A 27,134-nucleotide genomic window follows, 5' to 3' on the forward strand; every position below is an offset into this window, starting at 1 on the left:
GAGGACTTACTTTCATTTCCCAATAACGCGAGGTCTAAGTGGAGTGGTTTGGATCGTGGTGCACAGAAGTTACAGAGCTCTCGAAAATGTAGCATCACAAAGTATCGTCAGAAGGAGCAGATTAGGACAGCAGACTAACACAGATTATCAATCACACCCTGGGAAGTACAGATTACCTCGAGCAGCAGTCCACCCGTGGAGGAATCATGCGTTTTTTCCTTCTCTCCGCGTTTTTTGTGGTGTCCGCAGGTAAGTCTCCGTGCCAATCAAATCATTTACATGCAAAGAGATTTATGTCGTTCTCTTTTCCTAAAAAATGTACACATCAGAAATGCCAGTGTTGATTTTTCAATGTTAGAAAATCAGCACTACTTAGTATTAAATTTATAACGCTAAGACCGGTGCAGAAATATCATTGGCACTGCTCAGTGTTAATCAATTAAGTCAGTCAATCTTCAACTTCAAAAGTGTTGATTTAACACAAAAAATCTTCACGGTGTTACTTGAGTGTTAATTCCGCATTATATTTGCTGTAAATGCTTAAAAAACCTTCATCTGTTAAGCGGTTGTCCGTTCACAGGGCACACTTTCATTTCATCTTTTAACACAAAAGTAAACTCTTGAACTTAGGAAGTTAAGACTTAATGCTAGTCGTGAGTTTTATGCTTTCCTCCCTGTTTCACCTCAGAGCTGGGTTCCCTTGAGCCCTCTTGGAGGTATTCAGCAACACACTCCCAGTTTGCTTGTATATTCTGAGCCTTGTTGCGTCAACCCAAAGTCCACTAAAACATCTTTGGTCAAGATGTTATGTTATGATTTTTCTTACAAACACAGCACAGTGTATTTAACATTTTTTTCAGTATTTGTCACACTGTACATTTTTTTTAAGTGTTGTGCTGTTATGCTTAGATTTGTTTCACTTCTTTTGGGAATGCTACTCTGCTTTGGAGGTTATCTTTGTATGACACAAACACTTTGTTAGTTGAGACTTATTCATGGGTGGAGCAATTCTAGTCGCACTTATGATACTGAAAAATTTGATCTTGGATACCATATGGAGATTATCTTAGCAGAAAAATGTACTTACTTGTTTACTGCACATTAAAAGCTATCAATATGTTAGACAGATTGTGTTTGTGTATAGATGGGACTCAGATGGAGCTGGGTCAGGGGTTTTAGTGCTTCACATGTTTGCTTTATGTGCAAAGATCCCCCAGTTTGATTGCAGGAGCTCACTCTTGGCAGCCTGGATCAGAAAATCCAATGAAGAATTTGTGCCAAATTAAACACAGATCCATCCATCTGGGGAGTAGCCAAAAGTACTATTGTGTGACTGAGATGAAGTTAAGACCACATTCAATGAGTAACGAAATCATAAATAGTTTAAACAATTCGATTACATGTGCTACTACAGCATTTAAAAAAGAGCTGTTTGCAAAGCTGTTCTTTTATAATCAAAACTGGATTAAAAATATCTCACACGCAATTTTTTTTGTACACACATTATTACCTTATGAAATCTACATCATGCAACTTCTAATTGGCTTATTAAGAAAGTTACATTATCATGTTAACTTTGCACAGCTCTTATCTAATAATCGGAAACATGAAACACCTCAGTGGGTAGAAATGCAAAGCAATAAAATTTGTAGTACGTGACATCCCAAAAGGCGTATCAAGGTCTGTTCAACCTTGACTCATTCACCCAGTTTCCCAGACGTGGATTAAAGCTAACCCTGGACTAAAAGACCAAAAGAGCTTCATCGCAAAACATTTCTAGTCCATGCCTTATCTGTGAAACTGAAGTTTTAAGACTCATGAAAGCTTTAGCTCTCCCTTTATTTAAGGACATTATTTATTTATTTTTTTAATCATACTTTTAGCTATGAGTGGGAGTAAAGTGGGAGTAACTACTGGGCTGCTGTGGTAAAGTATATTAGATTACTTAAGGTTCACATCTTTTAACACTCAAAAAAGTTACAGTTAGTTTTCCTTTTTAGCAGTGAATGTTTATAGAAAGTTTTTCCACTAATGTCTCGTGATTGAAATGTGTTCTTCTTCAACCGTAAACCACTGTTAAAACAGCCTAGGGTGTTAAAACAACAAGGTCGAGTTCAGGTCTAACCTGTATAGGAAGGCAATCGTTTATGTTTAGTTCTTTCATTTTATTATTTGTTTTAATTCAGTTTGTACATAAGATTAAACAATTAACAATAAAAATCTAATTATGTGTTAAATGTGGTACAATTACATGTAGTTATATATATATAAAACTCATGCATTTTTAGTATTTAGTAATGACCAAACCTAATGCGAAGCCTCAGAGATGCACAAATATACATTCTCCCAAAAAAATCTGAAATCTTTCTCATCAGAATCGAGAAATTCTTTGATTAAAAAAATTTGATTATTTATAGATACAGAAACAAACACGCCTACTTTGTAAAATCCAGTAAACAGTCACAGAAGATCTTTTCCTTGACTGTTTTAACAATTTTACTTTATTGGAGATGAACTGAACTGTCATGTCAGAGCTGTCTGTTTACACAGTCAGGTTATCATCAGCTCTTTTTTTTCGATGTCTTTTCTTTATTCAATCTGAAGAAATCAAACAAAGTGAGGCTCAAATCTCTAACAAGGAGTGGTTGTGCAATCATGTCTTAGTTTCATGCCTAAACCAGAACATGTTGCTAAATTCCACGCTGCAATTGTCACGATGGAAGGGATTATAATTTGAATATAGAAGCATTTAGGCAGTTATCACAGGAAGTGTAAAAGGATAACAGATGGAAAACATGAAACACACAAACAACTGTGCAGATATACTGGAGATTTATCAGAAAGCGAAACAAGAGTAACAAACACAAACATTAGTGAGTGGGTGGATGGTAAATGAAAAATGTGGAGTTGCCGGATGGATTGTTTGAAATGTACAGTTGTGAAATATGCTGATTGTTAATATTTCACAGGGAGGAATGTACTCAGCTAAACATTACACAAGAACTAGGTGAAAACAACTAGAGCAGCTTTAACTAGTAGTTACTTACTTAGTTTATTATACTCACTATAGTCTACATAAATATATCAAACCACCTCTGTAGTGTCAAAGAAATGAAACAGGAACTGACAACTTTCTACAGCAGACTAATGGCATTAAATCAAACACAGTTGATATGAAATCACAACAAACTTTTATTTTACTTGAATTATTATGATTTACATAACTTATTAACTTATTAAAATATATATTAAGTTAATAACTTATTTCCTGCATTCTTTCATTTATTCACTGTCTTTCCACACTCTTAAATGTTCTCTTTATTGGTGTCATTTCTATTTTCCCCAAATGTTTCTGCCCAGATTTTTTAATAAATAAAACAGATACATGCAAATAAAAGGTCGGCCACTTCAGAACACTTGACTTTGTGCTGTTTTTGTACTATTGATAAACTCAAATCACTGAATTGTGTTTTTATGATTACGTCAGGTCTTTTAGAAGATACAGCAAATCCTACATATAATGCACAGTTGGGAGTCACTGGTTGGATCCCCATGAGAAATACTTCGATCTGAAAATGACTCTAACAGCAGAGCTGTAAAGCCCACAAGTTGTTTCTCAGTTTCTCTGTGATTATTGAACTTTTGTGAAGCAGCAAGTTCTGTGTTTTCCTAGTTTGTCAAGTTTACTTTTGATAATTTAATGCAGCAGGAAAACCAACATTATGATTCTGATAACTGGACTTATGATTGGTCATCTTTTCTGTTGCAGGTGATGACATCACTGTCGCTGTCAAAGGCTTTGAGAATGACGATGTTCTCCTGCCATGTGATTGCTCTAATAGAGATTTGAATAAGGACTTCAAGTGGCAAGTGGAAGAAGATGAGGAGAGAGGGGTGAAGGGAAAATTGATCTTCAGATATAATGATGGGACCTTAGATTTTAAAGACAACCTGTCCCATCGATATGAAACATTTTTTCATAACGACAGCAGTAATTGTTCTGTTCTCTTGAAAAACATCACAAAAGAAGACCAGGGAAAATACAGTTGTCGTTTTTATTCTCCACAATACAAATATTCCTTTGTGAATCTTGTGGTTTTTGGTAAGTCATCCATTGTGGATACCAACAATCTTTTAATACTCATGGAGTTTCATAATTTTAACAAAAATCATCTCTCACCAGGGACACATATTTCTCAGCACAGAGAGACTCGCCCGAATGGTGGAGACGTTTACCAATGTGTTGTAAAGCTTGACAGCTACAAAGAGCCTAACATTCAGTGGACTTGGAACAATGGAACGTGTCTGTCAACTAACATCTCTACTACATACAGCCTGGATAAAGAAACTGGCCTCCACTATTTTCACAGTAGACTCGAGACTGAAAGCAACTTCCCCTCAGAGCCTAAATGTGAAGTCAATGTCACATGCCCACCTGGTAATTATTCATTTTAAATTGTTATTTCAGCAAAGATGGATCTGAGGTGTTGCCTGGTACTTTTAAAATAAAAGTGTTCTGATATTAAATGTAAAGACAGTAACACTTATTATACAGGTAACTGTGGAAAATTTAATAATATCAATTTTTCTTTTTCTTTTTTTTTCAGAAGGGGAGCCTGAAGGAATAATTTCACCTTTAGATACCAAGCCAAACCTCTATTTCAGGATATTCTGTACAGGGGTCCCCGTAGTGTTGGTGCTTGGATTTTTGCTGATTTGGTACCGTCGTGGAACGTCTCACAGTGAGTTTCATAATGCCACATTTACTGCATTACTGGTTAAACCAGAGTGACTCTGCTGCTCTTTCTGCAACTTTCTATCAGCCACTAACAGTTTTGCTCATCTTTGTTGACATTTGGTTTTGTTACAGTGTCTCTCCATTAATTTAATCTTTCATTTTCTCTTTGTTAAGGATTTTACAGCGAGGAAGATGTGTAAAATGGGTGTAAAATGGTGACTTCTGTCAGACGAGTTCCAAAGTGAAAATGGGAAAGTACTTTATTCTGAGCCAGAGGAGGTGATTACACACTGCTGATGCAATACTGGCTGTTTGCAAAATCTAGTTTTCATCTTTTGTTCCCGCTCATGGAAAGTACATCTATTTTTGGACGCTAAAGGAGGAGGAGACTATTCCATTCATCAGATTTCCTTGTCGAGAGTAAAATCTGAGTTATATATACCAGATGCTAAGTGCCGTATTTACGTATTTTATATTAATACTTTATATGTACCATAACCAGTTTACTCAACATTACTCTGACATTGCTGCACTAATCGGTTATGGGCTTTATTTTCCCTAAATCTAATATTTGTACCAACATATTTTCTCATTGTTTATCTCAATGAACTTAAATACTAACTTGTTATGTATAAAATGTATATATTTTATTACCAAACTTAAGTTTCTGTGTAAAGGCTTCTTTTGTTTGATGACATGGAAAAATGTAATTTGTTCTTCTGTAACTGTCTTTTTGGTACGTGGAGCACTGTGAATTTTTTTTTTTATACTAGTTTTCTTTTTTTTTTTAACTTTTATAAACAAGTAGGTTTAGGGTAATGTGTATGATGTATAGTTAATAGAAAAAAACATTCAGGAGCCATGCAAGAAATAAGTGAATGATGTTGCTTAACTCAACTGTGAAACATCACTGTGCTAAGTAGCTGTGCAGCTCTGGTCCCTTTTTGGGAATTAGGTTATCAGCCTTGAAACTGCGACCGCAGTCAGGACAGTACGCCAAAATTTGAAGAATGGAGAAGTGTAATGAAATGTGAATCTGTGGCCTTTTTCAGCACCAAAAAGAAAAGTGTATTAAAAAGAGTAAAACAAACATTTTGGTCTTGTTTTTTACAAAGTTGTTGATAATGTTTGTTTCTGTTTAATACTCTGTATAGTTTTGTATCCTGATATTGTAACGTATAATTTTTAATGTCAATTCTAACATGTTTAATAACCACATACAATAAGGTTAAAGTGTTGTTCACACAATACTGACAATAGAAACTGAGTGTGATTTACATCCACACGATCTACCTGAGATCTGGTCAGATATTTTGCAACACCTTTATGTTTTTTCAAGATTGATTTGTAAAATGGAATTCAGCAATAAAGTTTGTTTTTTTAAAAATTGCATGATGGGTAACTTTTATGTCCTTTTAAGAGCTTTCATTTCTCTTTAATGAACCATGAACACATGCACACCACATGCTTCAAGAAGAACACAGATCCTGTTTTTTTTTTTTGTCCGGTGTAGCACACTTTCAGAGTACTCCATCACATAAAAGTCCTGCATGGAAAACTGCAGTATCAACTGAAAATTGTTCTAGTTGTGACAAAGAAACATCATGCAGTGGATGTCTGCTGTAGCTAATGTACAGTCATGTGACACACAGTCACATCAGGACATAATAAAAAAAAAAAAGATATGGTTTTAAAATGAAGCAAATAAAACCTCAGATATCACACAGTGTCGTTTTTAAGTACACACTATGATTCAAAAGATTGTATAACCAGTTTATCATTGTGATTATATCAGTCTCTCACATCATGAAGAAATATTTGACCGTCTGTTTGTTGTACATTGTTTCCATTCATTGAGGTTTGCAGGGAGTCATTCATGCATGGCTCTTTTGAGGTCCTGCCACAGCCATTGAATGGAGATGAAGGCTGAACTTTCGACTGAGCCATTACAACATATTTATTCTTTTCTTTTTAAGCCACTCCTTTCTAGATTTGCTCTTGTGTTTGGTATCATTGTTCTGTTGCATGATCTAGTGTCCACCGAGCTTCAATCCTTCAGACAGATGGCCTCACATTTGACTCTAGTATATGGAGGAGTTCAAGGTGCCCAGGTTCTGTGGGTGCAAAGCAAGCCAAAATAATTACCCCTCCATCACCGTATTTTTCACTGAGTATGAGGCGGTCAAACGTCTTCACTATGGTCTTATCTGTACAAAGGACATCCCTCCAGAAGTCTTGTGGTTTCTTCAGGTGTGTGTCTTAGCACACCTGAATGCTCCAGACCAGCAAATTGCTCAAGCCTCTGCTCTCGCTCTCTGAGGCTCAGTTAATCTGTAGATACCACACATCTATAAAGATCTGGCGGTACACACCGTTAAACCATATGCCAGTTACAACGTTTCAAGTGACGTAGAAAACACCAGGAAGTAACACAAGCGGCTAAGTGGCTAGCTCGAGGCTACGAGAAACTCGAGATGTCAAACTCATTTTACATTGCAGGCCACAAAAAGCCCACTTTGATGTCAGCGGGCTGGATCAGTGAAACTCCCTATTCTGTCAGTGTAAAGAAGTTACATATTTAACTGTTTTTCAATATAAAGAAAAAGCTGCTGTAACAAAGAAAGAAATCTGTCAGCATGACTAAATTATAAGAAATGTGTAAAATTACATAAAGTTGTTTTTGTTTTGTTTTTTTACTGTGAGTGAATTTTGGTCTGAGAGTGACGAAACCTGCAGTTTAGGAATGTGTCAGATGTCATCTTTCAGCAACCGACGGCTCGTCTGTGTACCTGCCCTCAAGTGAACGGGGGATTTGCACTTTGTGTTCACATCTTTTTCTGGAATCTGTTTACCTGCTCTTTAATTTTTGGCTGTTTTAGCTGTTTGGTGATGGTTGAAACGTTTGTTTGAGCTTTTAACTAAGATTCTGACCTTTCTGTAGATATCACACTTCTATAAAGATCTGGCAGTACACCCCGTTAAATCAGATGTTCTCCCTCTCATTAGGGGCATTGAGGTTCAACAGGCTAATTGTTTACTGCTTAATTACTTTGTGTAGTATAAATGGCCATAAGGTTTTCAGAAGTATGAAAAGCTGTAAAGCGTATGAAAATACAGTTAAAGTCCAAAATGTATGCCTTTGCTTGTTTGTGGTGAGCAGATAAAAAAAAAGTTAAGAATTATAAACAGCTTCAAGCGACATTCAGGCCTGTGACACTCATTCAGACAAGAGCCATGGCTCTGTGCTGCATGCAGACATTTCTGCACCTCTGCCATTCAAACACACCTGGAATGTTAATAGTTTATTTTATGTAATATTCAATACTGAACTGTAAATTTAGGCTTTTTCAAGAAGCAATATTTTATTCAGTGTTTTCATAAAGGCGGTATTGTTATGGATTTGTTGCTACTATGGAGACACACATTTCAGGTTTAAGGCCTGGAGAAGTTTGAAACCTTTTCCACAATGGAAAATGGCTGAAAATCAAAAGGGTATCACTTTAGCCAGCTCCTAATTTTATAAATTCTTCACTTAGCTTTGCAGTCTCTAATATCATTGAAATGCAGTAAGAGGCCGCTCTTTTTACGTTGTCACCCGTTCCTTCACTTTCCCCCAACACGCTTGCATTTAAATCTGGTGCCCTGTCTCTCTGTGTACCTTGCTGTCTTCGGAACATCTGCCCCCTTTTCCTTTTTTCATATAGTGGTATAAGCCCAGTCTTTCATTGCATGTGACTGGCCACAATGATGTGCCCATCAAAATAAAACCCGCTTCTTTTGATGTCTTTCTTTTAGGGATGCAGCTATCAATTATTATTTTCTTATTTTTGTCTTGTCTTATTAATAGTCAAAAGACAAAAAAATGCAGGACTTTCAAAACGAACTGCTCATTGGTTTCTATTTTGGAAATTGCTAATTTCTTTTTGTTGTATCTGTCAAAAAAGGAAAAAGAAAACAAAGCCCTTTGTATTTATCTGCCATGTTAAAATTTTTATTTAAAAAAACCCATTTTCTTAAATTTAAAAATATATAAATACACTCAAGTACAGCCAAAGGTCAAAGTCAAATAACATAAGATATATGCACTGTAAACTAAGGCACAAACATAATGTACCTTTACCTTGTCTTTCTCAAGGCTTCATATGTTTTTGTACATTAGTTTTAAAATGTAGAAACACATGTGTGAATGTGAATGAGTGACTTTGTGTCTGTAAGCCTTTAAAGGAGAATCTGGTGGCTATAATGAAGAGAAACAACCATATCAGCATTCTGATGTTTGCCCTGTTCTTTGATGCAAAGCTTTTGTGATGCATGAGAAATATTTCGATCTGAAAATCACTCACAGCAGAACTGTAAAGCCCACAAGTTGTTTCTCAGTTTCTCTGTGATTATTGAACTTTTGTGAAGCAGCAAGTTCTGTGTTTTCCTATTTTGTCAAGTTTATTTTTAATAATTTAATGCAATTTAATACTGAACTTATGATTGGTCATCTTTTCTGTTGCAGGTAAAGGCATTCCTGTCACTGTCAAAGGCTTTGAGAAAGGCGATGTGCTCCTGCCATGTGATTGCTCTAATAGAGATTTGAATAAGGTATTCAAGTGGCAAGTGGAAGAAGATGAGAAGAGAGGGGTGGAGACAAAATTGATCTTCAGCTATTATAATGGGACCTTATATTTTAAAGGAAACCCGTCCCACCGATATGAAACATTTTTTCATAACGACAGCAGTAATTGTTCTGTTCTATTAAAAAACATCACAAAAGAAGACCAGGGAAAATACAGTTGTCGTTTTTATTCTCCACAATACAGATTTTTTTTTGTGAATCTTGTGGTTTTGGGTAAGTCATCCATCGTGGATACCAACAATCTTTTAATACTCATGAAATTTCATTATTTTAACAAAAATCATCTCTCACCAGGGTCACATATTTTTCAGCACAGGGAGACTCTTCCAAATGGTGGAAACATTTACCAATGTGTTGTAAAGCTTGACAGCTACAAAGAGCCTAACATTCACTGGACATTCACACCACCTCCAACATATTTATCCAGTTTAGTTCTAATATTATACACCGTGAGGAGTCACTGGGAGGAGAAAGTCTGTGTACTTTGGTCTGAAAGTGACTCTAACAGCAGTTGTGCTTCAAACTAAGAATCTGAATGGAAAAATGTCGGATTTATTTAACTTTAGTGAAGCAGCAAGTTTTATGTTTCCCTAGTTCGTGACATTTACTTTAGACAAGTAACATTTAATTAAACAAATAAATCTACATTATGAGTTGAATAAAATGTATATTTTGATAGACTCTGATACCTGGACCTATAATTGGTCATCTTGTCTGTCGCAGGTGAAGGCATCACTGTTAAAGGCTTTGAGAAAGACGATGTGCTCCTGCCATGCAATTGCCCTAACAGAAATTTCAATAAGGAGTTCAAGTGGCAAGTGGAAGAAGATAGGAAGAGAGGGGTGGAACCAAAATTGATCTTCAGATATAATGATGGGACCTTAGATTTTAAAGACAACCCGTCCCACCGATATGAAACATTTTTTCATAACGACAGCAGTAATTGTTCTGTTCTCTTAAAAAACATCACAAAAGAAGACCAGGGAAAATACAGTTGTCGTTTTTATTCTCCACAATACACAGTTTTCTTTGTGAATCTCACGCTTTGTGGTAAGTTGTACATTGTGATTACCAGCAATTTTTGAATACTCATGAAATTTCATAATTTTAACAAAAATCATCTCTCACCAGGGACACATATTGTTCAGCACAGGGAGACTCACCCAAATGGTGGAGATGTTTACCAATGTGTTGTAAAGCTTGACTGCTACAAAGAACCTAACATTCAGTGGACTTTGGATGGAACGTGTCTGTCAAATTCAGCCACGACTAACATCTCCCCCACATACAACCTGGATGAAGAAACTGGCGTCCACTATTTTCACAGTAGACTCGAGACTGAAAGCAACTTCACCTCAGAGCCTAAATGTGAAGTCAATGTCACATGCCCATCTGGTAATTATTCATTTTAAATTGTTATTTCAGCAAAGATTGATCTTAGGGGTTGCCTGGTACTTCTACCACAATAAAAGTGCTGTGACATTAAATGCAAAGACGGTAATATTCATGATACATGTAACTGTGGAACATTTCATAATATCAATTATTGTATTTTTTTTCTTTTTCCAGGAAATGATCCATATTCATTAACCAGCCTGGACCCCCTTTTCAGGATATTATTTAAAGGGGTCCCTGTTGTTTTGGCGCTTGGATTTTTGCTGATTTGGTACCGTCGTGGAACGTCTCACAGTGAGTTTTGTTATGCTACATTTACTGCATTACTGGTTAAACCAGAGTGACTCTGTTGCTCTTTCTGCAGCTTTTTATCAGCCACTAACAGTTTTGATAGTGTTTGTTGATATTTGGCTTTGTTACAGTGTCTCTCCAATAATTTAATCTTTCATTTTCTCATTGCTAAGGGTTTCCCGGTGAGGGAAATGTGTAAAATGGTGACTTCTCAGACAAACACAAACTCAGACGAGCCTCAAAGTGAGGATATGAAAGTACTTTATTCTGAGCCAAAGGAGGTGATTAATCACTGCTGATGCAATACTGGCTGTTTGCAAAATCTAGTTTTCATCTTTTGTTCCTGCTCATGGAAACTACATCTACTTTGGAAGCTAAAGGAGGAGACTATTCTCTGTATGCCATTCATCAGATTTCCTTGGGAAGAGTAAAGTCTGAGCTATATATACCAGATGCCAGGCTTTGTTTTTTGTTTTTATTTTTTTTTTAACTTTTATAAATAAGTAGGTTTAGGGTAATGCGTATAATGTATAGTTAATAGGAAAAAACACTCAGGAGCCAAGTAAGAAATTTTTAAATGATGTTGCTTAACTGTGAAACATCACTGTACTACATAGCCGTGCAGCTCTGGTCCCTTTTTGGGAATTAGGTCATCAGCCTTGAATCTGTGACTGCAGTCTGGACAGTACGTCAAAATTTGACAAATGGAGAAGTGTAATGAAATGTAAATGTGTGGCCCTTTTTCAGCACCAAAAAGAAAAGTATATTTTTAAAAAAGAGTAAAACAAACATTTTGTTCAGCAATAAAGTTTTTTTTTTTAAACTGCATGATGGGTAACTTTTATTTCCTTTTCAGATATTTCATTTCTCTTTAATGAACCATGAACACAAGCACACCACATGCTTCAAGAAGAACACAGATCCTGTTTTTGTGTTGTTGTTGTTTTTTTTTGGTCAAGTGTAGCACACTTTCAGAGTACTCCATCGCATAAAAGTCCTGCATGCAAAACTGCAGTATCAACAAAAAATGTTTTTGTTGTGACAAAGTAACAACATGCAGTAGATGTCTGCTGTAACTAATGTGACATGTGACACACAGTCACATCAGGACATAATTTAAAAATGAAGTAAATAAAACCTCAGATATTACATCGTGTCATTTTTTTGGGATTAAAAAATAAGCCAAATACAAAAGCATGTGTATTAAATCAAGTACACAGTATGATTCAAAAGATCGTATAGCCAGTTTTACTATTGTGGCTTTATCAGTCTTTCACATCACTGTAGAGAAATATTTGACCGTCTGTTTCCATTCATTCATGTGTGACTCTTTTTGAGGTTCTGCCACAGCCAGTGAGTCGAGATGAGGGCTGAACTTTCGACTGAGCCATTACAACATATTTATTCTTTTCTTTTTAAGCCACTCATTACTAGATTTGCTCTTGTGTTTGGTATCATTGTTGTGTTGCATGATTTTGTGTCCACCAACCTTTATCTATCAGACAGATGGCCTCACATTTGACTCTAGAATCATTTTGTATACAGAGGAGTTCACGGTTGAATCACTGCAAGATACCCAGGTTCTGTGGGTGCAAAGCAAGCCAAAATAATTACCCCTCCATCACGGTACTCACTATGGTCTTATCTGTACAAAGGACATCCCTCCAGAAGTCTTGTGGTTTCTTCAGGTGTGTGTCTTAGCACACCTGAATGCTCCAGACCAGCAAATTGCTCAAGCCTCTGCTCTCAATCTCTGAGGCTCAATTAGAGATAGATACCACACATCTATAAAGATCTGGCGGTACACACCGTTAAACCATATGCCAGTTACAACGTTTCAAGTGACGTAGAAAACACCAAGAAGTAACACAAGCGGCCAAGTGGCTAGCTCGAGGCTAGCATGTAGAAATGAAATCACATCTGGAAAAAGACTGACTTTCCACCCACGGTAAGGCAGTTTGGACTGTGAAAGCGGTCAGCTTGATGCTTGTTAAGGTTAAATGCGAAAGGGCGTTTGTCGCCATAATGTAAACATAACAGACTGCGGTCAAGTGAGCCCTCACTTACGAAGTCACAGTCAAGCTAGCCGCCCCGCCAGCCGCACCTAAAATGTGGTTGCACTACTCTTACGTATATTACGGTACGGATGAAGACCGGCTAAGAAACGCAGTCTTTTGTGTCCTGACACTATTTTACTTCAATATCCACTCCCAGTTTTGGTTCATCTCCACTTTTCACCCCACGATCCACAGCCAAAATTACTGTACGATTCAGCGAAAATTAACAATAACATTTACCCAATATACAGTACTGTACTTTTAATATCTTCAACTTTGACCTCAGATTACAGGAAAACTGTAAGAGGTGACGCAGATATTTCACTGGATTCTGACTGTGGGTGACCCCCACTCTTCACCCTGTCATCCACAGCCAAATTTACTGTACGGTTTTCCAGTAAATCAATAGTGAACTTTACCCAAATTACTGTACTGTTTTCTGATTAAATTAAATCCTAATCTATTACTGAAGAAAATGAGTTCATTCAAGTATTTACTTAACTACAAGAAATTTCTTTCCACACAAAATTTAAATTTTCAAAACATCATTCACACACCACCTCAAGTAGCAACTTTAGTTTTAGACATTATTTATTCAGCGCTTAATCACAACAATAGTCACCTCAAGGCACTTTACATAATAAGTTAAACCTTACAATAACACATACAGAGAAACACCCAACAATCATACGACTCCCTATGAACAAGCACTTTGGCGACAGTGGGAAGGAAAAACTCCCTTTTAACAGGAAGAAACCTCCAGCAGAACCAGGCTCAGGGAGGGGCGGGGCCATCTGCTGTGACCGGTTGGGGTGAGAAATTACATTTCTCATATTACAGATTTCTCAGATTACTATTATACAGTTTTGATATATTGTTATTCATTATCTGTCATCACACAAATCAACCCAAAAAATCAAAAAGGAAATACTTAAAATACGTGCTCAAAGCAAGAATGTTATACATATTGTGTTTTACACATGTGTTCCTCAAAACACCAATAATAACTATAAGCAGATTATTCTAGTAGCTTTCACTGCATGTGGAATTAGGTTACACAAAGCACCAGTGATGGGAATAACGGCGTTACAAGTAACGGCGTTACTAACGGCGTTACTAACGGCGTTACTTTTTTCAGTAACGAGTAATCTAACTAATTACTATTCCTATCGTTACAACGGCGTTACAGTTACTAACAAGGAAACGCGGTCCGTTACTATTTTTCAACAAACAGACGGTTGAAGCTGTGTTCAGCTTACCGCATCTTCTGGACGCTACAGCTTTAAGCAGCTGCGCGCTCCCGCGGACGGTAATCACGAGCACTGTCCAGCACAACACCTGGAGCTCAGGGGGCAAAACAATCGCATGAGTGCTGCTGTTTGACTGAGGAAGAATAAAGTAGTCGTGGTAAGCCAATCACATGACCACTTAAAGACAAAGCAACAAGGTGATATATACCAGTTTTTAAATTGTGTCGATAGGCCACGTAAAACTAGAGTCGTGATAAACAAGATATACGTGGCGTTTTTTCCTCAATAGTTTCACCACGTTAGCGCTAGCAAGCACTCTCTGCTTATGAGCAAAAAAAACAAAAAAAAAAGTTTTAGGAGTGACGGAGAGAGAGAGAGAGGGAGAGAGCAGGAAAAGAGAGAGAGCGAGTTTTGAGATGTGAGAGATTTGTGACGTTTAGCGTGTTTGTAGTGTGTAGTTAATGTGTTGTCTTGTGTAGTTAGTGTGTAGTGTTGTGGATAGTTTTGTGTTGTGTGTCAGAACAATGAGGCGACTGCTGTCTCCAGGTAGAAACAGGAGTGATACACCTGCTGCTTTCAGACCTGCAGGTATCAGGCTGTGATGTTTTCCTTTATAGTGGACAGAAATTATTTTTTTGGAGTGGCACAAATAATTTGTGTGGCATCTTATTGAATGCAGAACAGCTGATTGTTCTGTAAATAGTTTGAAATGGTTATTTAAAAAAAGTGTAAAAGGTAAATGGATGCAAATAACTTTGTTGTTTGCAGAACTTGTGCATAGGATTTTAAAATTGACAATTAATATGTTTTTTGTCTGATTTTAGATCAATTCTGGTTATACAGTATGACAAAATGAGAACATAACTGTAAATTCAGGCACGTGAGGTTGCGCTAAAAAGAATGATACCAAACAAGGCAAAGTAAATAGTTTTTAAAGGTAAAATGTGGAGGGAAAATCAAGAGTAGTAAAAAAATGGCCAATTATACTCTGGACGCCAGAGGGTTAAACGTTCTTTGTTTTTTTTAAAAGTAACGCAATAGTTACTTTTCCAAGTAATTAATTACTTTTAGAATATTGTAACTGAGTTACTAACTCAGTTACTTTTTTGAAGAAGTAACTAGTAACTATAATTGAATTACTATTTCAAAGTAACTTGCTCAACACTGCAAAGCACACACTTCCACTCTGTCTTCTGAGCGCTGCTGAGCTGTTCATTTGTCATGTCCAGGCATTCAGAATGGAACCAGCAGTTGCAGTTATCACACTGAATCTGTAAACAAATAACATATGAGTTTTCATAAACACATGAAGTAAATAATTCTATGATTTCATAAATTACAATCCTTAACAACACAGAGTCAAATACTTTGTTGTAGTCAAAGGAATTTGCAAAGAAAAGCGTCTGGACTTCTTTAAGTTGCTTGAAGACGTTTCACCTCTCATCCGAGAAGCTTCTTCAGTTCTAAGGTCAAATGGCCGAGAGTCCCAGATTTAAACCCAGTGGGAGTATCCCCCCAAAGAGGGACAAAGGACCCCCTGGTGATCCTCTAATCACATGAGCCAAGGTGTGAAAGCGGCTGTGGGACCTAATCAGCCAGGGTTTCGGGTGAGCTCATTGTGAAACCTGGCCCCACCCTATCATGTGATTTCCTGAGGTCAGATGGCCCAGGATGTGAGTGGGCGTTAAGGCGTCTGGGGAGGGAACTCAAAACTGGATTATAGATGGCAGACAGTTGGTGTCGTAAACCACCGCCTCTGTTCAAAGATGGTCGCTCACAGTGGACATAGATGGCCTCTTTCACTCCTCTTTCAAACCATCTGTCCTCTCTGTCCAATATGTGAACATTGGCATCCTCGAAAGAGTGACCTTTATCCTTAAGATGCAGGTGGACTGCTGAGTCTTGTCCTGTGGAGGTGGCTCTTCTATGTTGTGCCATGCACTTGTGAAGTGGCTGTTTGGTCTCTCCAATGTAGAGGTCTGGGCATTCCTCGCTGCACTGTACAGCATACACCACGTTGTTCAGTCTGTGTTTTGGAGTTTTGTCTTTCGGGTGAACCAGACAGACACTCAGACAGAAACTGGTTCACCCGAGGAGTGAAAGAGGCCATCTATGTCCACTGTGAGCAACCATCTTTGAACAGAGGCGGTGGTTTACGACACCAACTGTCTGCCATCTATAATCCAGTTTTGAGTTCCCTCCCCAGACGCCTTAACACCCACTCACATCTTGGGCCATCTGACCTCAGGAAATCACATGACAAGGTGGGGCCAGGTTTCACAATGAGCTCACCCGAAACCCTGGCTGATTAGGTCCCACAGCCGCTTTCACACCTTGGCTCATGTGATTAGAGGATCACCAGGGGGTCCTTTGTCCCTCTTTGGGGGGATACTCCCACTGGGTTTAAATCTGGGACTCTCGGCCATTTGACCTTAGAACTGAAGAAACTTCTCGGATGAGAGGTGAAACGTCTTCAAGCAACTTAAAGAAGTCCAGACGCTTTTCTTTGCAAATTCCTTTGACTACAACAAAGTATTTGACTCTGTGTTGTTAAGGATTGTAATTTATGAAATCATAGAATTATTTACTTCATGTGTTTATGAAAACTCATATGTTATTTGTTTACAGATTCAGTGTGATAACTGCAACTGCTGGTTCCATTCTGAATGCCTGGACATGACAAATGAACAGCTCAGCAGCGCTCAGAAGACAGAGTGGAAGTGTGTGCTTTGTGTAACCTAATTCCACATGCAGTGAAAGCTACTAGAATAATCTGCTTATAGTTATTATTGGTGTTTTCCTGTAATCTGAGGTCAAAGATGGGAATATATAGAGTACAGTAGAGTAAAATGTGCAAAGTTTACTATCACTTTTCTCAAAAACCGTACAGTAAATTTGGCTGTGGATGACAGGGTGAAGAGTGGGGGTCACCCACAGTCAGAATCCAGTGAAATATGTGCGTCACCTCTTACAGTTTTCCTGTAATCTGAGGTCAAAGATTTGAATATATAGAGTACAGTACAGTAATTTGGGTAAAGTTTACTATCAATTTTCTCAAAAACCGTACAGTAAATTTGTCTGTGGATGACAGGGTGAAGAGTGGGGGTCACCCAGAGTCAGAATCCAGTGAAATATCTGCGTCACCTCTTACAGTTTTCCTGTAATCTGAGGTCAAAGTTGAAGATATTAAAAGTACCGTACTGTATATTGGGTAAATGTTATTGTTAATTTTCGCTGAATCGTACAGTAATTTTGGCTGTGGATCATGGGGTGAAAAGTGGAGATGAACCAAAACTGGGAGTGGATATTGAAGTAAAATAGTGTCAGGACACAAAAGACTGCGTTTCTTAGCCGGTCTTCATCCGTACCGTAATATACGTAAGAGTAGTGCAACCACATTTTAGGTGCGGCTGGCGGGGCGGCTAGCTTGACTGTGACTTCGTAAGTGAGGGCTCACTTGACCGCAAATCTGCACAAGTTTTTTGATTCGGTTTATGTTAATGGGTAGAAGTAGGAAACTTATAGACATGGCAGTACTCTCGGTTTGGGGTTGTCTGTGCGCTGATATTATGGGCACACTGCGCAAACATGTATGTGATAATATGGATACAAGCCTATTCAGACTGCGCTGCAAAGGTTACTTTGGATGACAATGATAAAGGCAAAAGGTCAAAACATTTCTTCATATTCCAACTTTTTTTTAAATGTTACATAAAATGCAGAAACTCAGCTACAAATCAGCTGCAAAGTTTCTGATGTGCGGTTTTGCTGACAGTGTTAGAGAGGTGTTGACGTGTGGTGAGATTATTGGGTGTTGATAATGTTTTGGCCGCCCCATTTATGAACAGCAACCAGGACAGGTGGACCCGAGCGGGGATTTGTGAGAAGAGGATAAAAGTTGCGTCCAAACCCACGAGTGTTTTCATATTTGTTGTTCCGGAGAGGGCATCACAAAGTAGCCCTCTTTGGAAGGAGAAGATTAGAAGAGCAGCATAACACAGATTATAAATCACATGCTGGGAAGTACAGATTACCTCGAGCATCAGTCCACCCCTGGAGGAATCATGCGTTTTTTGTGGTGTCTGCAGGTATGCACGTCTCCATGTCAATCAAATTATTTAAATGCAAAGAGATATTTGTCATTTCCTGAAAATGTGCACAGAAATGCCAGTGTTGATTTTTCAGTGTTAGAAAATCAGCACTACTTAGTGTTAAATTTCTAACACTAACACAGTTGTAGAATATTGTTGTCACTGCTCAGTGTAAATCAATAAAGTCAGTCAATCTTTAAGTCAGTGTACAGTAAAAACTAGTCTACTGCGACACAAGTAAGAGAGGTTTGCAGAGCTGCTGGATTAAAAATATCTCACACATATTTTTTTTGTACACACATTATTATCTTATGAAAACCACATCCAACCAATGTCAAATAATCTCCTATTAGTCATATTAAGACAGTTGCATAATTATGTTAACTTCGCACAGCTCTTATCTAATAGTCAAAACATTAAACACTTGAATGGGTAGAAATGCAAAGCAATAAATTTTGTAGCAAGTGACATCCTAAAAGACGTATCAAGGTTAGTTCAACCTTGACTCGTTCACCCAGTTTCTCAGACGTAGATTAAAGCTAACCCTGGACTAAAAGACTAACAGAGCTTCATCGTAAAACATTTCTAGTCCATGCCTTATCTGTGATAAAAAATGGACTCATAAAATTTGCAAAACACAGCAGTGCACATTCTTTTCCTTTTTAGTGGCAAAACTTTCTATAGACATTTACTGCTAATGTCTCGTGATTGGAAATGTGTTCTTCATCAACCGTATCATTCCACTAAACCACTGTTTAAACAGCCTAGAGTGTTTAAAAAAACAAAAGGTCGAGTTCAGGTCTAACCTGTATAGGAAGGCAAAAATTTGTGTTTAGTTCTTTCATTTTATTATTTTTTTTAATTCTGTTTTTTTATTAGTATTTATTGTTTAATCTTATGTGTTAAATGTGGTACAATTATATTCAATTTGTATTATATATAAAACTCATAGGCTTTTAGTATTCATTAATGTCCAAACTCGAGATGTCAAACTCATTTTACATTGCAGGCCACAAAAAGCCCACTTTGATGTCAGCGGGCTGGATCAGTGAAACTCCCTATTCTGTCAGTGTAAAGAAGTTACATATTTAACTGTTTTTCAATATAAAGAAAAAGCTGCTGCAACAAAGAAAGAAATCTGTCAGCATGACTAAATTATAAGAAATGTGTAAAATTACGTAAAGTTGTTTTTGTTTTGTTTTTTACTGTGAGTGAATTTTGGTCTGAGAGTGACGAAACCTGCAGTTTAGGAATGTGTCAGATGTCATCTTTCAGCAACCGACGGCTCGTCTGTGTACCTGCCCTCAAGTGAACGGGGGATTTGCACTTTGTGTTCACATCTTTTTCTGGAATCTGTTTACCTGCTCTTTAATTTTTGGCTGTTTTAGCTGTTTGGTGATGGTTGAAACGTTTGTTTGAGCTTTTAACTAAGATTCTGACCTTTCTGTAGATATCACACTTCTATATAGATCTGGCAGTACACCCCGTTAAATCAGATGTTCTCCCTCTCATTAGGGGCATTGAGGTTCAACAGGCTAATTGTTTACTGCTTAATTACTTTGTGTAGTATAAATGGCCATAAGGTTTTCAGAAGTATGAAAAGCTGTAAAGCTTATGAAAATACAGTTAAAGTCCAAAATGTATGCCTTTGCTTGTTTGTGGTGAGCAGATAAAAAAAAGTTAAGAATTATAAACAGCTTCAAGCGACATTCAGGCCTGTGACACTCATTCAGACAAGAGCCATGGCTCTGTGCTGCATGCAGACATTTCTGCACCTCTGCCATTCAAACACACCTTGAATGTTAATAGTTTATTTTATGTAATATTCAATACTGAACTGTAAATTTAGGCTTTTTCAAGAAGCAATATTTTATTCAGTGTTTTCATAAAGGCGGTATTGTTATGGATTTGTTGCTACTATGGAGACACACATTTCAGGTTTAAGGCCTGGAGAAGTTTGAAACCTTTTCCACAATGGAAAATGGCTGAAAATCAAAAGGGTATCACTTTAGCCAGCTCCTAATTTTATAAATTCTTCACTTAGCTTTGCAGTCTCTAATATCATTGAAATGCAGTAAGAGGCCGCTCTTTTTACGTTGTCACCCGTTCCTTCACTTTCCCCCAACACGCTTGCATTTAAATCTGGTGCCCTGTCTCTCTGTGTACCTTGCTGTCTTCGGAACATCTGCCCCCTTTTCCTTTTTTCATATAGTGGTATAAGCCCAGTCTTTCATTGCATGTGACTGGCCACAATGATGTGCCCATCAAAATAAAACCCGCTTCTTTTGATGTCTTTCTTTTAGGGATGCAGCTATCAATTATTATTTTCTTATTTTTGTCTTGTCTTATTAATAGTCAAAAGACAAAAAAATGCAGGACTTTCAAAACGAACTGCTCATTGGTTTCTATTTTAGAAACTGCTAATTTCTTTTTGTTATATCTGTCAAAAAAGGAAAAAGAAAACAAAGCCCTTTGTATTTATCTGCCATGTTAAAATTTTTATTTAAAAAACCCCATTTTCTTAAATTTAAAAATATATAAATACACTCAAGTACAGCCAAAGGTCAAAGTCAAATAACATAAGATATATGCACTGTAAACTAAGGCACAAACGTAATGTACCTTTACCTTGTCTTTCTCAAGGCTTCATATGTTTTTGTACATTAGTTTTAAAATGTAGAAACACATGTGTGAATGTGAATGAGTGACTTTGTGTCTGTAAGCCTTTAAAGGAGAATCTGGTGGCTATAATGAAGAGAAACAACCATATCAGCATTCTGATGTTTGCCCTGTTCTTTGATGCAAAGCTTTTGTGATGCAGAAAATAAGACATTATGATGGTATAGACATTAATTAATATTAACAATAATTCGGAGTCCAACCTAACAACCTTCAGGTCAGTAGCTCAGAGTTTTACTGGCCCATGTATATTTTTATTGGGTTTTAAAAAAGCTTTTATTTTCATATGTTTAAATATTAATGCAGTTTAACACAATATTTTATATTATTTCACTTTCAATCTGAAAAATGTTAAAGCCTTGAAATAAATATGGTGTAGTACACCACATTCCCCCCTTTAGACTCACCCCTGCTTGCTGCAGGAGCGCTTCCGTGTAAATTGGGACGGCTGCCGTCAGCCTTTAGTAAACTGTATAATTTAAACATGGTATCAGACCAAGTTATCAGTTCATCTGCAGATTATAATACAACTTTTGGAATCTTAGTGCAGATTTTTCTGTGTTTAAAACAAACAGTGGTGGATGGAGCGGTTACAGTTTGCTTTTCTTCTCGTCAGTTTGTTGTTCAGGTGCTTTGATGAAGGGCTTCCGATCGCTTTTTTCCCATTAAAGGTTTTACTGGTGATTGCAGGAACGTGGCTGCTGTGTTGAATGCTACAAACACGTTTTCTCGTCTCGGTAACAGCTGCGCCCCTTTGCTCTTTGCGGTCATCATCACTGCTGCTGTTATCAGTGTTATATCAGTGTTATCAGGGTTTCTATTTAAAGCTGGAGGCTGTGTGGGCTTAATGTGGTCAGACTTTTTATTCACATGCTGCTACTAAATACGTTTCTATTGCAGGCCTGGTTTAAGTCGCAAATGTGGGTTTCCATGGTGACAGTGGCGTGCTACATCATCGAAGCAAAGAATTTGTGGTGATATTTTTCTTTTCTTTTTTTCGAATTCTTCGAAATACTTGATAAATGCTGCAGCCCTACTTTCTTTATTTAATCTGAAGAAATGCAAACAAAGTAAGACTCAAATCTGTAACAAGGAGTGGTTGTGTAAACATATCTTAGTTTCATGCCTAAACCAGAACATGTTGCTAAATTCCACGCTGCAATTGTCACGATGGAAGGGATTATAATTTGAATATAGAAGTATTTAGGCAGTTATCACAGGAAGTGTAAAAGAATAACAGATGGAAAACACGAAACACACAAACAACTGTGCAGATATACTGGAGATTTATCAGAAAGTGAAACAAGAGTAACAAACACAAACATTAGTGAGTGGGTGGATGGTAAATAAAAATGTGGAGTTGCCGGATGGATTGTTTGAAATGTACAGTTGTGAAATATGCTGATTGTTAATATTTCACAGGGAGGAATGTACTCAGCTAAACATTACACAAGAACTAGGTGAAAACAACTAGTAAAGCTTTAACTAGTAGTTACTTACTTAGTTTATTATACTCATTATAGTCCACATAAATATATCAAACCAGCTCAAGTGTCAAAGAAATGAAACAGGAACTGACAGCAGACTAATGGCATTAAATCAAACACAGTTGATACAAAATCACAATAAACTTTTATTTTACTTGAATTATTATGATTTACATAAATGGATAACTTATTTCCTGCATTCTTTCATTTATTCACTGTCTTTCCACACTCTTCAATGAAAGAAAACAATATAAAGATATGTTTCTTGTTCTCTTTATTGGTATCTTTACTATTTTCCCCAAATGTTTCTGCCCAGATTTTTCAATAAAAAAAAATCGATGGTTGCAAATAAAAGGTCGGCCACTTCAGAACACTTGACTTTGTGCTGTTTTTGTACTATTGATAAACTCAAATCACTGAATTGTGTTTTTATGATTATGTCAGGTCTTTTAGAAGATACAGCAAATCCTACATATAATGCACAGTTGGGAGTCACTGGTTGGATCCCCATGAGAAATACTTCGATCTGAAAATGACTCTAACAGCAGAGCTGTAAAGCCCACAAGTTGTTTCTCAGTTTCTCTGTGATTATTGAACTTTTGTGAAGCAGCAAGTTCTGTGTTTTCCTATTTTGTCAAGTTTATTTTTGATAATTTAATGCAGCAGGAAAACCAACATTATGATTCTGATAACTGGACTTATGATTGGTCATCTTTTCTGTTGCAGGTGATGACATCACTGTCGCTGTCAAAGGCTTTGAGAAAGACGATGTGCTCCTGCCATGTGATTGCCCTAATAGAAATTTGAAAAAGGACTTCAAGTGGCAAGTGGAAGAAGATGAGGAGAGAGGGGTGGAGATAAAATTGATCTTCATATATAATGATGGGACCTTAGATTTTAAAGGAAACCCGTCCCACCGATATGAAACATTTTTTCATAACGACAGCAGTAATTGTTCTGTTCTCTTGAAAAACATCACAAAAGAAGACCAGGGAAAATACAGTTGTCGTTTTTATTCTCCACAATACAGATTTTTTTTTGTGAATCTTGTGGTTTTGGGTAAGTCATCCATCGTGGATACCAACAATCTTTTAATACTCATGAAATTTCATTATTTTAACAAAAATCATCTCTCACCAGGGACACACATTTTTCAGCACAGGGAGACTCTTCCAAATGGTGGAAACATTTACCAATGTGTTGTAAAGCTTGACAGCTACAAAGAGCCTAACATTCAGTGGACTTTGGATGGAAAGTGTCTGTCAACTAACATCTCCCCCACATACAACCTGGATGAAGAAACTGGTGTCCACTATTTTCACAGTAGACTTGAGACTAAAGACGGCTTCCCCTTAGAGCCTAAATGTGAAGTCAGTCCTCTTTGCAAACCCAGTAATTATTTGCATTTAAAAGGTTGGCCACTTCATAACTTGATGCTATGTTTTTTGGTTTGTTTGTTTTTTGTAGTAGTAGTATTGATGAACCCAAATCACTGAATTCTGTTTGTATCATGATGTCAGGTCTTTTAGAAGCTTCAGGAATCTGATGGAGGGAATTATCCAGTTTAGTTCTAATATTATACACCGTGAGGAGTCACTGGGAGGAGAAAGTCTGTGTACTTTGGTCTGAAAGTGACTCTAACAGCAGTTGTGCTTCAAACTAAGAATCTGAATGGAAAAATGTCGGATTTATTTCACTTTAGTGAAGCAGCAAGTTTTATGTTTCCCTAGTTCGTGACATTTACTTTAGACAAGTAACATTTAATTAAATAAATCTACATTATGAGTTGAATAAAATGTATATTTTGATAGACTCTGATACCTGGACTTATGATTGGTCATCTTTTCTGTCGCAGGTGAAGGCATCACTGTTAAAGGCTTTGAGAAAGACGATGTGCTCCTGCCATGCAATTGCCCTAATAGAGATTTGAATAAGGAGTTCAAGTGGCAAGTGGAAGAAGATGGGAAGAGAGGGGTGAAACCAAAATTGATCTTCAGATATAATGATAGGACCTTAGATTTTAAAGACAACCTGTCCCACCGATATGAAACATTTTTTCATAACGACAGCAGTAATTGTTCTGTTCTCTTAAAAACCATCACAAAAGAAGACCAGGGAAAATACAGTTGTCGTTTTTATTCTCCACAATACACAGTTTTCTTTCTGAATCTCATGCTTTGTGGTAAGTTGTACATTGTGATTACCAGCAATTTTTGAGTACTCATGAAGTTTCATTATTTTAACAAAAATCATCTCTCACCAGGGACACACATTGTTCAGCACAGGGAGACTCACCCAAATGGTGGAGATGTTTACCAATGTGTTGTAAAGCTTGACTGCTACAAAGAACCTAACATTCAGTGGACTTGGAAAAATGGAACGTGTCTGTCAAATTTAACCACGACTAACATCTCTACTACATACAGCCTGGTTAAAGAAACTGGCGTCCACTATTTTCACAGTAGACTTGAGACTAAAGACAGCTTACCCTCAGAGCCTATATGTCAAGTCATTGTCACATGCCCATCTGGTAATTATTCATTTTAAATTGTTATTTCAGCAAAGATTGATCTTAGGGGTTGCCTGGTACTTCTACCACAATAAAAGTGCTGTGACATTAAATGCAAAGACGATAATAGTCAAGATACATGTAACTGTGGAACATTTCATAATATCAATTATTGTATTTTTTTTCTTTTTCCAGGAAATGATCTATATTCATTAACCAGCCTGGACCCCCTTTTCAGGATATTATTTAAAGGGGTCCCTGTTGTTTTGGCGCTTGGATTTTTGCTGATTTGGTACCGTCGTGGAACGTCTCACAGTGAGTTTTGTTATGCTACATTTACTGCATTACTGGTTAAACCAGAGTGACTCTGTTGCTCTTTCTGCAGCTTTTTATCAGCCACTAACAGTTTTGATAGTGTTTGTTGATATTTGGCTTTGTTACAGTGTCTCTCCAATAATTTAATCTTTCATTTTCTCATTGCTAAGGGTTTCCCGGTGAGGGAAATGTGTAAAATGGTGACTTCTCAGACAAACACAAACTCAGACGAGCCTCAAAGTGAGGATATGAAAGTACTTTATTCTGAGCCAAAGGAGGTGATTAATCACTGCTGATGCAATACTGGCTGTTTGTAAAATCTAGTTTTCATCTTTTGTTCCTGCTCATGGAAACTACATCTACTTTGAAAGCTAAAGGAGGAGGAGATTATTCTCTGTATGCCATTCATCAGATTTCCTTGTGAAGAGTAAAGTCTGAGCTATATATACCAGATGCCAGGTTTTTTTTGTTTTGTTTTGTTTTGTTTTTTTCATTTTTATAAATAAGTAGGGTTTAGGGTAATGTGTATAATAAGATAAGATAAGATAAGATGACCTTTATTAGTCCCACAGGTGGGAAATTGCTTTTGTTACAGCAAAAGTGCAAAGTTATGTAGCAGAAATTAGAAAACACTGGAATGCAATAAAATACAATAAAATAAAATACTATATAAATTGAATAAAATAGAATAGAATAATATATACAATAGAATAAAATAGAAATACAAATACTATATACAACTGAGTAGGAAAATACAAAAACACAACTTCGTCAGAGGAAGAATTGCACATATAGCAGTCTTATTGCACATGTGTGGGTTTGTGTGTTTGATCAGCTGCAAAAGTCTTTATTGTAGAGTCTGACAGCAGTGGGGAGGAAGACCTGCGAACTAATGTATAGTTAATAGAAAAAACATTCAGGAGCCAAGTAAGAAGTTGGTAAATGATGTTGCTTAACTCAACTGTGAAACATCACTGTACTAAGTAGCCGTGCAGCTCTGGTACCTTTTTGGGAATTAGGTCATCAGCCTTGAAACTGCGACCGCAGTCAGGACAGTACGCCAAAATTTGACAAGTGTAAAATGTGAATCTGTGGCCTTTTTCAGCACCAAAAAGAAAAGTATATTAAAAAGAGTAAAACAAAAGTTGTGTTCAGCAATAAAGGTGTTTTTTCTTTTTTTTAAACTACATGATGGGTAACTTTTATGTCCTTTTAAGAGCTTTCATTTCTCTTTAATGAACCATGAACACATGCACACCACATGCTTCAAGAAGAACACAGATCCTGTTTTTTTTTTTTGTCCGGTGTAGCACACTTTCAGAGTACTCCATCACATAAAAGTCCTGCATGCAAAACTGCATTATCAACAAAAAATGTTTTTGTATGACAAAGTAACAACATGCAGTAGATGTCTGCTGTAACTAATGTGACACACAGTCACATCAGGACATAATAAAAAATATGAAGTAAATAAAACCTCAGATATTACATTGTCATTTTTTTATTGATTAAAAATAAGCCAAATGCGAAAGCTGTGTATTAAAACAAACACACACTATGATTCAAAAGATTGTATAACCAGTTTTAGCACTGTGGCTTTATCAGTCTTTCACATCACTGTAGAGAAATATTTGACCGTCTGTTTCCATTCACTGAGGTTTGCAGTTATTCATGTGTGACTCTTTTTGAGGTTCTGCC

At 37.0% G+C, this 27,134-nt stretch overlaps 2 protein-coding genes and 1 long non-coding RNA gene across 6 annotated transcripts in view; 2 read left to right on the top strand and 1 right to left on the bottom strand.

Moving 5' to 3' along the window:
* Positions 1-5: 5 nt before the first annotated feature.
* On the top strand, positions 6-25,565 carry LOC102076210 (uncharacterized). 4 transcript variants are annotated; one of them, XM_019352802.2, is made up of 5 exons: positions 6-249; positions 3,770-4,102; positions 4,184-4,438; positions 4,608-4,742; positions 4,913-6,126. In XM_019352802.2, the coding sequence occupies exons 1-5, from the start codon at positions 207-209 to the stop codon at positions 4,936-4,938; spliced, it is 792 nt and encodes a 263-aa protein (XP_019208347.1). In that variant the 5' UTR covers positions 6-206; the 3' UTR covers positions 4,939-6,126. The 4 variants fall into 4 exon arrangements, with proteins under 4 accessions (XP_019208347.1, XP_019208348.1, XP_019208346.1 ...); XM_019352803.2 differs by lacking the exons at positions 3,770-4,102; positions 4,184-4,438; positions 4,608-4,742; positions 4,913-6,126 and adding exons at positions 10,086-10,412; positions 10,494-10,757; positions 10,932-11,051; positions 11,222-11,427 and having other exon boundaries at positions 52-249; XM_025903970.1 differs by lacking the exons at positions 6-249; positions 3,770-4,102; positions 4,184-4,438; positions 4,608-4,742; positions 4,913-6,126 and adding exons at positions 9,585-9,748; positions 23,845-24,025; positions 24,468-24,794; positions 24,876-25,142; positions 25,317-25,558.
* On the bottom strand, positions 4,183-25,036 carry LOC112844178 (uncharacterized). The gene is made up of 2 exons (XR_003216840.1): positions 24,963-25,036; positions 4,183-4,270 (listed from the first exon to the last, which is right to left on the bottom strand). It is a non-coding gene; the product is annotated as an uncharacterized LOC112844178 (long non-coding RNA).
* The window catches only part of piga (phosphatidylinositol glycan anchor biosynthesis, class A), a 28,280-nt gene continuing 14,044 nt past the window's right edge, over positions 12,899-27,134 (top strand). The window contains exon 1 of the mRNA XM_019352800.2: positions 12,899-12,996. The gene's annotated coding sequence lies outside the window, so the exon portion shown is untranslated. The remainder of the gene's footprint in view (positions 12,997-27,134) is intronic.

This window comes from Oreochromis niloticus, linkage group LG16 (genome assembly GCF_001858045.2).
Source record: "Oreochromis niloticus isolate F11D_XX linkage group LG16, O_niloticus_UMD_NMBU, whole genome shotgun sequence".
NCBI lineage: Eukaryota > Metazoa > Chordata > Actinopteri > Cichliformes > Cichlidae > Oreochromis > Oreochromis niloticus.